Source organism: Scyliorhinus canicula, chromosome 9 (genome assembly GCF_902713615.1).
Source record: "Scyliorhinus canicula chromosome 9, sScyCan1.1, whole genome shotgun sequence".
In the NCBI taxonomy this organism is placed as follows: domain Eukaryota; kingdom Metazoa; phylum Chordata; class Chondrichthyes; order Carcharhiniformes; family Scyliorhinidae; genus Scyliorhinus; species Scyliorhinus canicula.
Window position 1 is genome coordinate 70,156,857 of NC_052154.1, and position 16,054 is coordinate 70,172,910.

The following is a 16,054-nucleotide window of genomic DNA, read 5'->3' on the forward strand; positions in this document are numbered from 1 at the left end:
GGGGGAGGGAAGTTGATTTGGGGGCCGGGGGGAACTGCGGTGGGGTTTTGTGCTGGTTTTATTTTGTTTTGTGTTGTAATGTTTTGTTTATGTTAAAATGTTAAAAACGTGTAATTGAAAATCTTTTTAAAATATGTAAGAAAAAAGAGCAGGAGTTGGCCACTGGCCCTTTGAAACTGCATCGCTATTCAATAAGATCATGGCTGATCACCTCCCTTAACTCCATCTCGCCTATTATCCCTCAATTCCTTAATATCCACAGGGCAGAGAGGTGGTAGTATTGACATTGGACTAGTAATCCAGTGCAAATTGAATTCACTTTTTAAAATCTGGATTTAAAAGTCTAACGATGACCATGAAACCATTGTCAAAACCATCTGGTTCAATAATGTCCTTATAGGAAGGAAATCTGCCACCCTATACTTGGTCTGGCCTACGTTTGACTCTAGACTCAAAGCAATGTGGTTGACTCTTAACTCCTCTCAGAAATAGCCGGGCGAGTTCCCCAGTTTATGGTCATTTGGGATGGGCAATAAACGTTGGTCCAGCCAGCGATGTCCTTATCCTGTCAATTAATTTTAAAATATCTAAAACCTTTGTCTTGAACGTCGAGTTCAAATCCAAGTCCAACGGCCTGAGGGCATTATGAAGGCTGACACTTCAGCACAATATGGGGGGTGTGCTGCGGTGTCAGAGGAGCTGTCTAATGGTGGTGATGCTACACTGCCCCCCCCCCCCCCCCCAGTTGCCAGCTCAAGTGGATGTAAAGATCCCATGACACTAACCGCAGAAAGGCAAGGGAATTACACTGGTGGTCTGGTCAATATTTAACCCTCAACGAAGGTCACCAGAACAGATTATTTGGTCATTGCTCTTTCTAGGACTTTGGTGAGTCACATTTCATACATTCCAGCGAGTATACATTTAGTTGACTTTGGGGCATCCTGTTGTTGTACAAGACACTAGATGAATGCAAATTCCTCCTTTACGTTGAGTAACACGATTCAAATCATTTCCCCGGTGTAGAAAACCCTCCAGAAACCCAATTTTCATGTTATAATTAAGAGCTTTAATCATCCATACAACTTTCCCAACTGTTGTGAAATGTAACAGACACCTAGATGTGATGAGAACATCTGATGGTCAGTGATGTTTTCATTGGCTCCATTTGAAATAAGACATTACATTTTGAAAACTATACAATTGCTTACAATACTGTAACATACAGACAAGATTACAGATAATACTAATCGAGGTAGGTGATCAGTGCATGGCAGCTCATTCGACAACAATTTGCATTTATATAGCCGAAATTCTAGCTCGACAGGAATCAACCTCCACACTGAAAGGGCCTGCTGAAACCCACTGTCCAGGTAAACATAATAGAATAGCAGGAATCATCAACACCGTCAAAAGATAGAACAGAACACTGTTGTGGAGTTGGGGCTGGTAGGTTGTGAGGCAGTCTGTGAGGGGTTGGCAGCACGGTAGCATGGTGATTAGCGTAAATGCTTCACAGCTCCAGGGTCCCAGGTTCGGTTCCCGGCTGGGTCACTGTCTGTGCGGAGTCTGCACGTCCCCCCCGTGTGTGCGTGGGTTTCCTCCGGGTGCTCCGGTTTCCTCCCACAGTCCAAAGATGTGCGGGTTAGGTGGATTGGCCATGCTAAATTGCCCGTAGTGTCCTAAAAAGTAAGGTTAGGGGGGGGGGGGGGGGGGGGGGTTGTTGGGTTACGGGTATAGGGTGGATACGTGGGTTTGAGTAGGGTGATTATTGCTCGGCACAACATCGAGGGCTGAAGGGCCTGTTCTGTGCTGTACTGTTCTATGTCTATGTCTATGTCTATGGGTGTGGAAGTGGGGTATGTAAACTGGCCAAACAGAATCTAGGTGGCTATTCCAGAAGAGGTTTCTTAAACACTGAATTTACGCCTTCCAAAGTCTTCCCAGAAAATTAACCTCTCGCTCCCTCCCCACCACAACCACCCCCCACCCCAAGTAAAATCTAAAATATTCTAAAATAATCTAAACGAAAATTGAAATGGTTGAAAATGGATCATCTCATTAGAGTAAGGAGCCATTAGGAGACTGAGCATTGTAGCATAGGAGAGGATTGACAAGATATCATGGATTAGAACTTGAAAGGATAAAAGTAACATAAAAGATTAAGCACTGCTTTGCAGTCTGATTCAGAGCAATTAAATGCCCTCTATATAATATATGCTATTCACAAACATATGTCAGAGTAATAACAGTAAATCATTGATTTGGGAAATTCAGTTAAACATGTCTTCAGTACAAAGATCAAGACCTTTCTTTCAAGCTAATGCAAGCCCTCATTTCATTGGCTCCATATCCAACCAATCCTCTGGATTTATGACCTTGCCGTCGGCGTGAGATTTTGGAGGAAATTCTCTAGCAACTGCCGTGGAAAGCCAAAGTCTGTCGCAATTGTCACATAACCCTGCAGGAAGAGACAAGACCAGAGAGATCCATCATACTGTTGGCCGTCCGCCATCAAAATGCTTTACAAAAGACATTTGTAATCATTCCCTACCTCATTTGTCTCCATCACAGAGTTGGTAACGTTAAAATAGTGCAGTCCCTTTTTATCAAGCAAGGATGTTATGTAAAATTCCACATCTAGTTATAGAAGAAAAAATGAGTTACGTTTATTTAAATTCAGCCTAGCCACGGACAAGATTAAACAGATAGTCAACACTCAAGGTGTATACAGTTAGTAAATCGCTTGCCAGCTAAGGTTATTCATGAAGGCCCCACCTTCTCAACATTGCCCCTCACCTGATTGTGGTGATCCTCAGGTTAAATAACCACCAGTCAGCTCTCCCCTTCAAAGGGAAAAGCAGCCTATAGTCATCTGGGACTATGACGACTTTACTTTACTAGTTCGTGAATATTGTGTATTCAGACCACAGCTGAAGGTGGATTAAAACTACAAATGCACTGCATCTGACCCACAAACTAACAGCGGCACCAACTCTGCTACCATTGAACAACAAAAGGCAGGCAGCAACATGGCCTCAGCACAGAAAAACATGTTGCTGCCACATTCCTGTATATTGCCATGGATTAACAGACAGGATTTCAGTGACGACAGCTGCCAGCAGTTGGATATAGGAGTTACGGGACCCGCAGCAACAATCCTTCACATTTGGCCTCTTGTTTCTCGGAATGATTCTCCTCAACATGATAGAGCTGCTCAGAAACTGGTGATGAAAAAAAATGTAGAATGAAGCTTCATGGTGCTTTTTTGGTTGGTGCAATGGATTCAACCATAGAACTCCTACAGTGCAGAAGGAGGCCATTCAGCCAATCAAGTCTGTGCCAACCCTCTGAAAGAGCACTCTACCCAGGCGCACACCCCCCCCCCGTACTATAACCCCTCCTAACTGCACATCACTGGACAGTCAGGGGCAATTTTAGCATGGCCAATCCACCTAACCTGCTTTTCTTTGGACTGTGGGAGGAAACCCGAGTACCCAAAGGAAACCCACACAGACAGGGGGAAGAGTGTACAAACCCAACACAGTCACCCAAGGCCGGAATTCAACCCTGATCCCTGGCGCTATGAGGCAGCAGATCTAACCACTGTGCTGTCCCACAAATCAAAATAAAGGTGTTCTTGGAGGGTGGATAGGAGAGAGTGGGAGACAAATCACTCTCCAATTAGATATTGTAAACAAGACTCACTTTCACACCTTTAGTTCTCTCTGGGGACTGCCATTAGCACATTGTTCCCTTGGTTTCCGTGGCTTTGATTGATCTTTCATTCTCTCACTCCACAGTATAAATATTTCCCGCTTTCTATGTCTTTTAGCTTTGACAAAGGATCATCTGAAGAATACTATAATGATTCAATTCTGAAGTCAAAGGGTTGGATTCTCCAATTTGCAGACAAAGTGCTGAGGCCGGCATGGGAACAGTGGCGTTTTACGCTAGAAACAAACGGCGCAACAGTTGCACCAATCCTCCATCCGGTGGGGGAGGTTGCACAGGTGCCAGTGCAATATGGCGTCTGCCGCGCACGCAGACACAACCTGCCAAAAACTGCCCACTGTAACCGACCTAGCCACCCTGGACCACCCCCCTGCCTGCGGAATGGCTCCCTCCCCCTCCCCCCTCACCCCCCCGACTGTGACGGTGGTGGACTCAGTCCGCAGCCGCCAAATGGGGTCCACATTGTCGGGAACGTGGCCCAGCGGGGTGGAGCATTAGTGGGGGGGGGGGGGCTTCAGGTGACGTCCTGAGGCCGTCCATACGGCATGTGGCATACTCCCCGAGTACTCGTTTTTGAGGGGGCGGAGCATTGCAAAACCGTTGACGCCCCCGATTTCGGCGCAAGCAGGGATTCTCCAGCCGATCGGCAAATGCAATTACAGCACAGCGACCGGAAAATCGTGCCCATAGTCTCCTTAATCTCGTGTTTGTTACACAACACAAAACATAATTCACACTGGCACAAAATCACTATGCTTTACACCATAATCGAACCAGATCTACCCTGCAGTTCATATCTATCTTGCTCAATCCCTGTTCCCCCACAGGTATACTCACAAGAGATTATCTTTTCCAATCCTCCTATTGAGAAAAATGCCTCCAAATAATGTTCAACGTCATTCTGATCCTGAAATAACATATTTTCCACAGTCTGAAATATTCCCAAATACCACAGCTCATTCCTTGAATCGACGCAAGACAGTCAGAAGAGTGAACAACATTTAAGGCTTGGGCAAACCTTTTATTTGAACTTTGCACAAGCTAAAATTAGCACGGGACATACTAAGGGATTGGTTTATTCTCCATGCGAAGGAACAAAGCAAGTCGGACCACAGGTTGTTGAAATACTTTTGTTAGATCAGTGGGGCTATGGAATGGACGAGCTCCTCACTCTTAACTTTGCGAAATCAGTTGACTAAATTGTACAGTGCACGGTTTTAGATCCACAGTCTTATGGGTCTACAATGCAGCTGGTTCCCCGAACTTGGAGCCTGTTGTGCTATGGACTTAGTCAGTGGAGAGAAATCTGGACATCTCTTCCCAATTACAATATAATCCATAACTGGGAACCTGGTTCAGTCAATCTGGCCTGAATTTAAAAAAAATTCATTTCTGGGATGTATGCGTCACTGGTTAGGCCAGCATTTATTGCCCATCCCTAGATGCCCTTCAGAAGGTGGTGGTGAGTTGCCTTCTTGAACCGCTGCAGTCCTTGAGGTGTCGGTACACCCACTGTGCTTTTTGGAAGGGAGTTCCAGGATTTTGTCCCAGCGACAGCGAAGGAACGGCGATATATTTCCAAGTCAGGGTGGTAAGTGACTTGCAGGGGAACCTCCAGGTGGTGGGGGTCACAGGTATCTGCTATTCATATCCTTCTAGATGGTAATGGTCGTGGGTTTGGAAGGTGCTGTCGGAGGAACTTGGTGAGTTCCTGCAGTGCATCTTGTAGATGGTACATACGGCTGCCACTGTTCGTCGGTGGTGGAGGGTTTGAATGTTTGTGGAAGGAGGAGCAATCAAGCAGGCTGCATTGTCCTGGATGGTGTCAAGCTTCTTGAGTGTTGTTGGAGTGGAGACTATTCCATTGCACTCCTGAGTTGTGCCTTGTAGATCGTGAACAGGCTTTGGAGTTACTCGCCGTAGGATTCCTAGCCTTTAACCTGCCCTGGTAGCCACAGTATTAATGTGGTTAGTCCAGTTCAGTTTCTGATCTATGGTAACTGCCAGGATGTTGATAGTGGGTGATTCAGCGACGGTAATGCCATTGAATATCAAGGGTCGATGGTTAGATCCTTTCTTGTAGGAGATAGTCACTTCCTGGCACTTGTGTGGCGTGAATGTAACTTGCCCACCGTCAGCCCAAGCCTGGATATTGTCCAGGTCTTGCTGCATTTGGAAATGGACTGCTTCATTATCTGAGAAGTCGCGAATGGTGCTGAACATTGTGAAGTCATCCGCAAGCATCTCCACTTCTGACCTTCTGATGTAAGGCAGGTCATTGATGAAGCAACTGAAGATTGATGGGCCTAGGACACTACCCTGACCAACTCCTACAGTGATGTTCTGCAATTGAGATGATTGAACTCCGACCACCACAACCATCTTCCAGGTATGACTCCAACCAGCAAAGAGTTTCCCCCCTGAATCCCATTGACTCTAGTTTAGCTAGGGCTCCTTGATGCCATACTCGGTCAAATATTGCCTTGATGTCAAAAGTAATCACAATCACCTTGCCAAGGCCAAGCAGGCCAAGGATATTCATAATTTTAATAAGTTGTATCCAGAAAATATTCCTGTCCAAAATGGAGGCCATTCTGCCCATTGTACCAGTTCCAGGTCTCTGGAAAAGATATTCCATTCCCTTGCTCTTTCCACAAAGTTTTTAAATTTCCCTTTCAAGACCTATCCCCGGCGCCGTTTCCTCTCATCGTTTCTGGTAGCTTGTTCAGTAACTGAAGTCTTTATGAAAACAATTCTTAGAAACCCTCCCGGTGGACTGGATTCTCATTCTCAAGGCAGCAGCGGGGGTTGGAACATTTCCTGGCTCAGTGTGCTAGCCTTGGGAGGAAGTGCCTGCAAAGGTGGGATTTTTGTTCATGGGGAGGGGGCCCGTCACCCCGGGAAACAGTTTGGAAGCAGTCACTGGGACTGCCGAGTGCCAAGATGGGCCCTCCTCGGTGCACTGGAAATTTATCTCAGTTGTTTTATTAATATTAGGCCCTCTTGTAGTCACCCATCACCAGACTCCCTGTCCCTCAGCTCATGCTTGTCTACTCATCGCTATGATGCCTCACCCCCTCCAAGCCAATCTATGGCACTTCCATGACCAATCACCCAGTATACACTCTGTACAGAATCAATGAACCTTACAGTACCGATTGCATGTGAAAAAGGTTTAAAAGTCATTCATTCATTACTTTTGCAAAATTTGCTGCCTTTACTACAGCCCTATAAAAGTCTCAATCAACCAATCTACCTAATAGATGTTTTGGTTCTCAGCCAAGCCACATTTTGCATTCTTGGCTGATAGCCCAGACATCCATTTGCCTATTGAAACAGCTGGACCCAAGGAAAAACATGGCTGGATCAACAGTTCTTCCTCTTAAATCTATTTTGTCAATTGCGCAATGTTTATTTACACAAGATAAAGTGGTTTCAAGTGCTTGCAGTTTCTTTCTATTGATACTTTTAAGGTCTAGATGATTGGCATTTTCATAGGGCATAGTAAAAGTGTTTTTTTAAAGAAAAATATCAATGAATAACTGTGTAAAGCTTTTCCACAAAGGCCATAATTACTAAAGGGTTCATTGACTCTGAGAGTGTGTACTCAGTGAATAGGCATGGAAGTGCCATAGGTTGGTATGGAGGGCATGAGGAGAATTGGGGAGGTGAGTGGGGGGGTCATAGGTTGGGATGGAGAGCGTGAGGGAGAATTGGGGGAGGACATAGGTTGGCATCGAGAGCATGGGTATCACCTTTTGAACTTACTTTTGTTCCCTCATGCAGACTATCGTTCACGACACCTCAAAAGGTGCCATGAGTCACTGAAAAGCTGACCCATCTCGAGGAAAACTGTGAGGGAAGGGGCAGGCCAGGAGAAACCTATACCTACAATGGATAGGCCAGTTTGGAAGTTAAGGCCCAATGTGTCATTGTACCGTAAAAAAGCAGTTTTACATCTTCAAGACAACAGAAATAAAGGTTACCGGATATTGTTTCATTTCGATGGCATCTCTGGAAAGCTACAATTAATTTAAGAAAAATTTTTAACTTGCTGAAACAACTTAAGCTTTCCAAAATTGTAAAACGTCTGTGTGTACTAACCAGAGCGATCACAGGATTACTCCTTACAACTTTAATGGCCCAACTATGGAGAGACACAGTTTGAAAGGTTAACAAATCTCAGTCATAACATGTAGTGTTCCAAATAATTGTTGAGTAGCAAATCAGGGACTTACGCATTAGAAGAGGGCCGCAGACACATTTTCCTCTCTGCATAAGATGCGTGGACAATAGTTTCAGAATCCTAAATATAAGGAGAGGAAGTTGTCAGCAACAATCAATCAGTTAGCCTTTAAATTAGAATCAGATGAGACAAGTCTTTACTCCCGTCAATCACATTCTCTCCAATATCACCAAACCTTGTACACTTAGGGCCAGGGAAAGAAACCATGGGCTCCAGTGCTTCTCTTGTTTCTGGGGTCCTTTATTTCAGTTTCAGTCTGGTACACTTTGTAACCACAACATTATCAGACATGGGAATCAATTTTGTAATTCACATTATGCAGCCAGCTCTGCTTCTTTAAACCTAGCAACATCCAAAAGACTTGAATCTCAAAAGCACTGCAAACAACCATCCCATGTACAAATGCAAATACCTTGAACAACAGTGGGATACTCTATTGATGCATGGTTCCTGGTTTAATTCCAAATTTAAAAATGGCAAAACCCTCCAGTATATTGGCATTGACCAATTTACCTGCGATAATGTGCTATTTCTATCCGTGTATGTATGTATTTTTAAAAGTATTTTTCTTCAACAAATTTCAACAGTTTTACAATTCACAATAACCCCACAAAACCCTCCAGCCCACCCTAATGCCGCCTCAATAGTCAACAGTAACCAACTCCCGAAGGTGCATGACAAACAAACCCCAACAATTGTAGAACCTCTCCTGTCGTCCCATTTGAGCAAATTTCACCTTTTCCAGGATCAAAACCCCAGCAGGTCCCCAGCCAGGCCGAGGCACAGGATGGAGAAGCTTACCTCCACCCCAACAAGACCCATCTACGAGTGTTCAGCGAGGAAAAGGCTAAAACATCTGCCCCGGCACCCGCCTGCAACTCCAGCCGGTCAGACACCTCGAAAATGGCTTCGAGGGGACCGGGCTCCATGTCCATATGTAAAATCCCCGAAATGGTGTCCTCCAAAACCTTTCCAGCTTTGGGCAGGACCAAAACGTATGAACATGGTTCAGAGGGCCCCTCCCACATCACTCACAGATTTCCCCCTTCGAACAGCCAGCTCATCCTAGACTTTGTGAGGTGCGCACTACACACTACCTTCAGCTCCATCAACCCCAGCCTCTTATATAATATGTAATCTTTTATTGTCACAAGTAGGCTTACATTAACACTGCAATGAAGTTACTGTGAAAAACCCCCATTCGCCACATTCCAGCTCCTGTTCGGATACACTGAGGGAGAATTCAGAGTGTCCATTTATTTAATAGCACATCTTCCGGGACTTATGGGAGGAAACCGGAGCACCCGGACAAAACCCACACAGACACAGGGAGAACGTCTAGATTCCGCACAGTCAAGCCGGGAATCGAACCTGGGACCCTGGGGCTGTGAAGCCATAGTGCTAACCGCTACGCTACCGTGCTGCCCAGCCTCGCGCAGAGTCGACCTACACAGCACCTCCCACCACAGACCCACCTCCAGCGCCAGCCCCAACTCTTCCTCCCACTCCGACTTAACCCTCTCCATGGACACCCCATCCTCTTCCAAGATCCTCCGTAAATTACAAAGACAACACCCCTCTCCAATCCCCCCCGCTGGCAGCATCGCCTCCAGCAATGAGGAGTCGGGGGCTATCGGGAAGTTCGGGAAGACCTTCCTCGCAAAGTCTCACACCTGCATATACTGGCAATCTTTGCGGTAGATTACGTGCCCAACTCCTCCAAACCGGCAAATCGCCCTCCCAGAAACAGATCCTTCATTTCCTTAATACCCCTCTATTCCCATCCCTGGAACCTTGCATCCATCCTCACCGACCGGACCCATGATTCCCCCTGATCGGAATCCCCCCTGACTCAGCACCCAACATAAAGTGCTGCCTAAACTGTCTCCAAATCTTCAACGTGACCACCACCATTGGACTTCCATGGGGCCATCGGAGGGACGCAGTTGCCAGCGCCCGCAACCCTGACCCCCTGCAAGAGCCTGACTCCATCCTCACCCGAAGCTTATCTGCACTTGTCGCCCAATAATAATACGTCAAGTTCGGGGGTCTTGTCCCACACCCGAACTATCTCCCTCGCCGTGACCTCCCTACGGAGTTGACCTGCCAATATACACCCTGCCCTCTCCCCGTATTCATAAACAGCCCCCCTGACCCTTCTTAACTGATGCATCGCTTTCCCCGTGGACAATAGGTCAAACCTTGCCTGCAACACCTTCCTCTTTGCCAGGAGACCTTGGACCGGGTCCCCTCCCCGTACATCCCATCCACCTCCAAAATCTCTTCTGTCAACCATTGGTGTTCTTCCCTCTCCTCCCTATCCACCTCAGCCTTAAACAAGATCACTTTCCCTTCACCACCGACGTGAACCCCGTGCAATTAAACCCCACATTCTCCTCAATCACCTTCCCTACCTTGTCACAGAGGCTCTGATCCGCTAATAACCCCACATCAATTGTCCACCGGGCCTCTGGGTTGCCTCTTTTCCAATACCATGTTGATCAAATGCAGAGCATGATCCGAGATCACAATTGCCGAGCACTCTGACCTCTTAAACTTCGGCCAACAGCACCTTTCCCACCACAAAAAAGTCAATCCTCAAAAACACCTTGTGCACCGAGGAGAAAAATGAATATTCCCAATCCACCTCGTCTGACACCCCAGTTGTCCCAGGCCTTGCTTTTGCTGCAATCGCCACCCTTCCTACCCTCCCCGGCCCGCTCTGCCACCTTGACTTCTGTAAGTCTTTAGTGGACTGGCACCTGCACTGGAGGGTGAAAACGAGGCCAAAGCAGACTACATCACCCAGAATGCACCCTGACTGTCAAACCAAATGGCTGTACAGACTTGGGCTCTCACTCCCGGACATTATCTGGCACTCTGCTCTACCACACATTGAGGCATGAGCCGGCCACTTGAGAGAGGGGCGATTCTGCCGTTAATGGCAAAGGCAAAAGCCGCAGGTTGAGCCCAGGCACCCTGAAGGCACGGGCCTCGGTTTTTGCACGTTGTGCAACCCCTCTCCCAGACCTTGCCTGTACCATTGACAAGCAGATGGAGCTACACTGCCATGTGCTTTCGCCACTCAGGGGAAGATATAGGGGGCTGGTTTAGCACAGGGCTAAATCGCTGGCTTTGAAAGCAGACCAAGCAGGCCAGCAGCACGGTTCAATTCCCGTACCAGCCTCCCCGAACAGGCCCTGGAATGTGGTGACTAGGGGCTTTTCACAGTAACTTCATTTGAAGCCGACTTGTGACAAAAAGTGATTTTCTTCTTTTAAATATTTTTATTCTCCTTTTTAACATTTTCTTCCGAATTTACACCCACCAACAATAAACAATTATCAGCAACAAATATGTCAATCCCCATAACAATAACAACGATCCCATCCTCCCACCAGCCCCCAAACATCAGCCCGCATGTTTATCTAAACAAATGACAAAAAGGAATCAGGGATTACCCATAGTCACCCTTAATACACACAGCCCCCCTCCCCCCCAGAACCCTCCCACCCATCCCCCCCAACTAATGTTCGATGTTATCCAGTTCTTGAAAGTGCGTAATAAATAGTGCCCATGATTTGTAGAATCCCTCCGTCCTTCCCTTCAGTTCAAACTTAACCTTCTCAAGGGTCAAGTATTCCAACAGGTCCCCCCGCCATGCCAGGGCACCGGGTGGCGAGGCTGCTCTCCATCCCAGCAGGATCCGCCTCCGGGCGATCAACGAGGCGAAGGCTATAATATCTGCCTCCACACCCGCTTCCAACCCTGGCTGGTCCGACACCCCGAATATGGCCTCCCGGGGACCCGGGTCCAGTTTCACGTGCACCACCTTGGAAATTACCCTAACCATCTCCTTCCAGTACTTGCCTAGCTTTGGACAGGACCAAAACATATGAACGTGATTAGCCCCCCCGGCAAGGCTCACACACATCACACTCCTTCAAAGAATTGGCTCATCCTTGCCTTCGTGAGATGTGCTCTGTATACCACCTTCAGCTATATCAGCCCCAACCTCGTACATGGGGTGGAGGCATTTACTCTCCGGAGCACCTCACACCAGACCCCCTCCTCTATAACATCTCCCAGCTCTTCCTCCCACTTTGCTTTGATCCCTTCCCTCGCTATCGGGAGCGGCGCTGTTGCTAGTGCCTTATCCTCTTCCAAAATAGCTCCATACACCGCTGACAGTACCCTCTTCTCCAGTCCCCTTGTCGTCAGCACCTCCTCCAGCAATGTGGAGGCCGGTTCCTCCGGGAAGCTCTGTATCTCCTTCCTGGCAAAATCACGAACCTGCATGTATCGAAACATTTCTCCCTGCTCCAGCCCATACTTCGCTTCCAACTCACTCAATCCTGCCAACCGACCCCTAAGAAACCAATCTTTTAGCGTCTTAATCCTCTTCTCTTCCCATTTCCAGAAACTTCCGTCCCACCTCCCTGGCTCAAATCTGTGGTTCCCCCGAATTGGCATTTCCCTTGACCCTACCCCCAACCCGAAATGTTGGCGAAACTGCCTCCAGATTTTCAATGAAGCTATTATTACCGGACTCCCCGAGTATTTCCCCGGAGCTATCGGGAGCGGCGCTGTTGCTTGTTCTTTCAGTCCCAACCCCCCGCACGAAATCTCCTCCATTCTGACCCACTGGGAATCAACTCCTCTGACCCAGCCCCGCACCTTCTCCACATTCGCCGCCCAGTAATAATACATCAGGTACGGAAGACCCAAACCCCCTGCCTGCCTTCCCCTCTGTAGCTGCACCTTTCTCACTCTGGCCACCTTCCCTCCCCATATGAACGAGGTAATCCTTCCCTCAATCGCCCTGAAAAAAGCCTTTGGCAGGAAAATCGGTAGGCACTGAAAAATAAACAGAAATCGTGGCAACACATTCATTTTAACCGCCTGCACCCGACCCGCCAGTGACAGAGGGAGACCATCCCACCGTGCCAGGTCGGCTTTCACTCTCCCCACCAAACTAGTGATGTTGTACCTGCGAAACCTCCCCAACTCCCGGACAACCTGCACCCCCAGATACCTAAAGTGAGTCCCTGCCCTACGGAATGGCAGCACCCCCCCCCCCCCCCCCCCCCCCCCCCCCTCCCCTCCCACCGGCCGAGACACCACAAAATACTCACTCTTGTCCAGGTTCGGCTTGTACCCCGAGAAAGACCCAAATACTCGCAGTAGCTCCAATATTCCCCCTATCGACACACTCAGCTCCGACACATACAGCAGCAAGTCGTCGGCATATAAGGACACCCTATGCTCTATCCCCCCCCCCCCCCCCCCCCCCCCCCCGCACTATTCCTTTCCATGCTCCCAAACTTCTTAATGCGATGGCCAACGGCTCAATCGCCAGTGCAAACAGCAGGGGGGACATAGGACATCCCTGCCTCGTCCCACGGTGGAGAGAAAAGTATCTCGAGTTGATGTTGTTTGTGCGGACACTCACCTTCAGCTCCTTATATAATAGCTTTACTCAGTTCACAAATCTTGGTTCAATCCCAAACCGCTCCAGAACTGCCATAAGTACCCCCATTCTACCCGGTTAAATGCCTTCTCAGCATCCAATGCCACAACCACCTCTGTTTCCTTCCCTTCCGCCAGTGCCATAATGACCTTCAAAACCCTCCTAATGTTCGAAAGAGCTGCCTCCTTCTCACGAACGCCGTCTGATCCTCACCTATCACCTTCGGGGGCACCCCTCCAGCCTACCCGCCAGTACCTTCGCCAATACCTTTGCGTCCACATTAAGAAGTGATGTGGGCTTATACGACCCACACTCCGTCGGATCCTTATCTTTTTTTTAAACAACAGTGAAATCGATGCCTGCTCCAAGGTTTGTGGAACACCCCCTTCCCTATCGCCTCTTCAAACATCAAACATCTCCACCAGGGGTGCCAGCTTATACTTGAATTTGTTATAGTATTCCACCAGAAACCCATCCGGCCCTGCCACCTACCCCGACTGCATCTTCCCAATCGCATCCTTTATCTTCTGCTCCACTATTGCTCCTTCTAATGTAGCCCTGTCCCCCTCCCCTAGCCTCAGGTACTCCAACCCATCTAGAAATTCCTGCATCTCACGGTCTCCCCCGGGTGGCTCTGACCTGTACAACCTCTCATAAAACTCCTCAAAAACCTTGTTAATCAGCTCCGGAGCCACCACCAACTTCCCTGCCCTATACCTGAAGAATTTCCCTTGCCGTTGCTTCCCTCCGGAGTTGACCTGCTAACATACGCCCTTAGCTCCATGTTCATAAACTACACCCCTTGCTCGTCTCAGTTGGCACACCGCCTTCCTGGTGGACAGTCGGTCAAAGCTCGCCTGTCGTTCCTTCCTCTTTTGACAATAAGCGATTTTCGTTTTTCATTTCATTTCATATAGGTCATCGTGTTAAACATTAGAATCATATACTGGATGACTCACCAACCCAGAATCATCCATTGAAGATACTTCAGTGAGATAGGAATAGACTAATGGGTCATGTGTTCTACAGAGCATGATGTTGTCATGTGGAGAATTGTTCTCCTGATCTTGATCATCACAATAGAATAAGTTTGCTCAAACACTGACTCAGTAAAAGCCTTCATACAAGTATCACATGCAAACATCAACTAGGAATGGAAATGTGAAGCCTGCAAGACTTGCAAACACTAATCCCAGGGTGCTTCTGTTCGTGAACTTTGCCATGTTGCATCTCCACCTTATGGTTTATGTAAATATCCCATTGTATTTGCATGCTGTGGTCAGGAGTGTGAAGTAAAACAATACTATATTGATTAAAATGAGAGCTCCTAGGACAAGGGAACTACCCCGCACATTCTCATAAAATGAAATGAAAATGAAAATCGCTTATTGTCACGAGTAGGCTTCAATGGGGCTGGTTTAGCACACTGGGCTAAATCGCTGGCTTTTAAAGCAAACCAAGGCAGGCCAGCAGCACGGTTCAATTCCCGTACCAGCCTCCCCGAACAGGCGCTGGAATGTGACGACTAGGGGCTTTTCACAGTAACTTCATTGAAGCCTACTCGTGACAATAAGCGATTTTCATTTCATTTCATTTCAATGAAGTTACTGTGAAAAGCCCCTAGTCGCCACATTCCGGCGCCTGTTCGGGGAGACTGGTACGGGAATCGAACCGTGCTGCTGGCCTGCTTGGTCTGCTTTAAAAGCCAGCGATTTAGCCCAGTGAGCTAAACCAGCCCCTTTCAGCCTTCTCATCAGTGCAAACTTTCCAAAAGGCATCAAATATTGTGTGACAGAGGAGACCGCTTTCACAGTAAAATGTACCTCCAAACATTTAAGCTGAAAATGAATAGTTTCAGTAATGTAACATTATGGCGGTGAGGGTCTGTGACTTTCTTGATTCCAGACATTGATCTGAAGGCAGCAGGAATGGAAAACCTCAGTATTAGGAATAATTGCACGTTTGCTGACACTGGAGTGGCATCCAGGCCGGAGCATGTCGGAACCCCAAGTAACCAAGGAGCATTAGCTGCCCTCCAGCTTTGACACTGACACATGCTGGAGTCAGGTTACAGCAGAGGGCCACAAAATTAAAACCTGCTTTGCAGATAAACGCAACAGGATGTCCATTGTCTGACAGTGGCAGAAGATGAGGAGTGAATGGTTAACAAGAGATTAACTTGTCTGAAAAAGGACAGAGAATATTGTTGGGTAAATGTAATCCGTGGATGGTAGCACGAACGTGCCTGCAAATACTGGGTGTGGACACTTGGTAATTACCTCTTCTCGATAATTTACTATTTACATGCTAACTCTATTGTACAATTCCAATTTCAGTTGCTCAGTGGAATTAAAGTACATTCCATTTGCCTTTTTGACCTGATTTGAACTGAATTTCTCAACCACATTCAGAATCTCCGAAATGACAGGACAGTCATAGAGTGCTTTAGCCCAGAAATAAGGCATTCACCCCATCCAGTCTATATCATTAGTGTGCCTCCATTTGAGACATCTATTGTAATCCCACCATTCTGGTCACTCCCGGTACCATTCAACATTCTTTTGTTGGAGAAAATACCTGGTTAACTTTGAAAAAAAAGAGGG

At 47.4% G+C, this 16,054-nt stretch overlaps 1 protein-coding gene across 1 annotated transcript in view; it reads right to left on the minus strand.

Annotated features, from left to right (window-relative positions):
- Window positions 1-1,765: 1,765 nt before the first annotated feature.
- The window catches only part of LOC119971396 (cholesteryl ester transfer protein, plasma), a 58,933-nt gene continuing 44,644 nt past the window's right edge, over window positions 1,766-16,054 (minus strand). Inside the window, exons 12-16 of the mRNA XM_038806871.1 lie at window positions 7,974-8,041; window positions 7,840-7,882; window positions 4,573-4,642; window positions 2,555-2,640; window positions 1,766-2,461 (exon numbers count right to left, since the gene is read on the minus strand). Coding sequence (XP_038662799.1) covers window positions 2,372-2,461; window positions 2,555-2,640; window positions 4,573-4,642; window positions 7,840-7,882; window positions 7,974-8,041 — 357 coding nt within the window. The 3' untranslated portion in view covers window positions 1,766-2,371. The remainder of the gene's footprint in view (window positions 2,462-2,554; window positions 2,641-4,572; window positions 4,643-7,839; window positions 7,883-7,973; window positions 8,042-16,054) is intronic.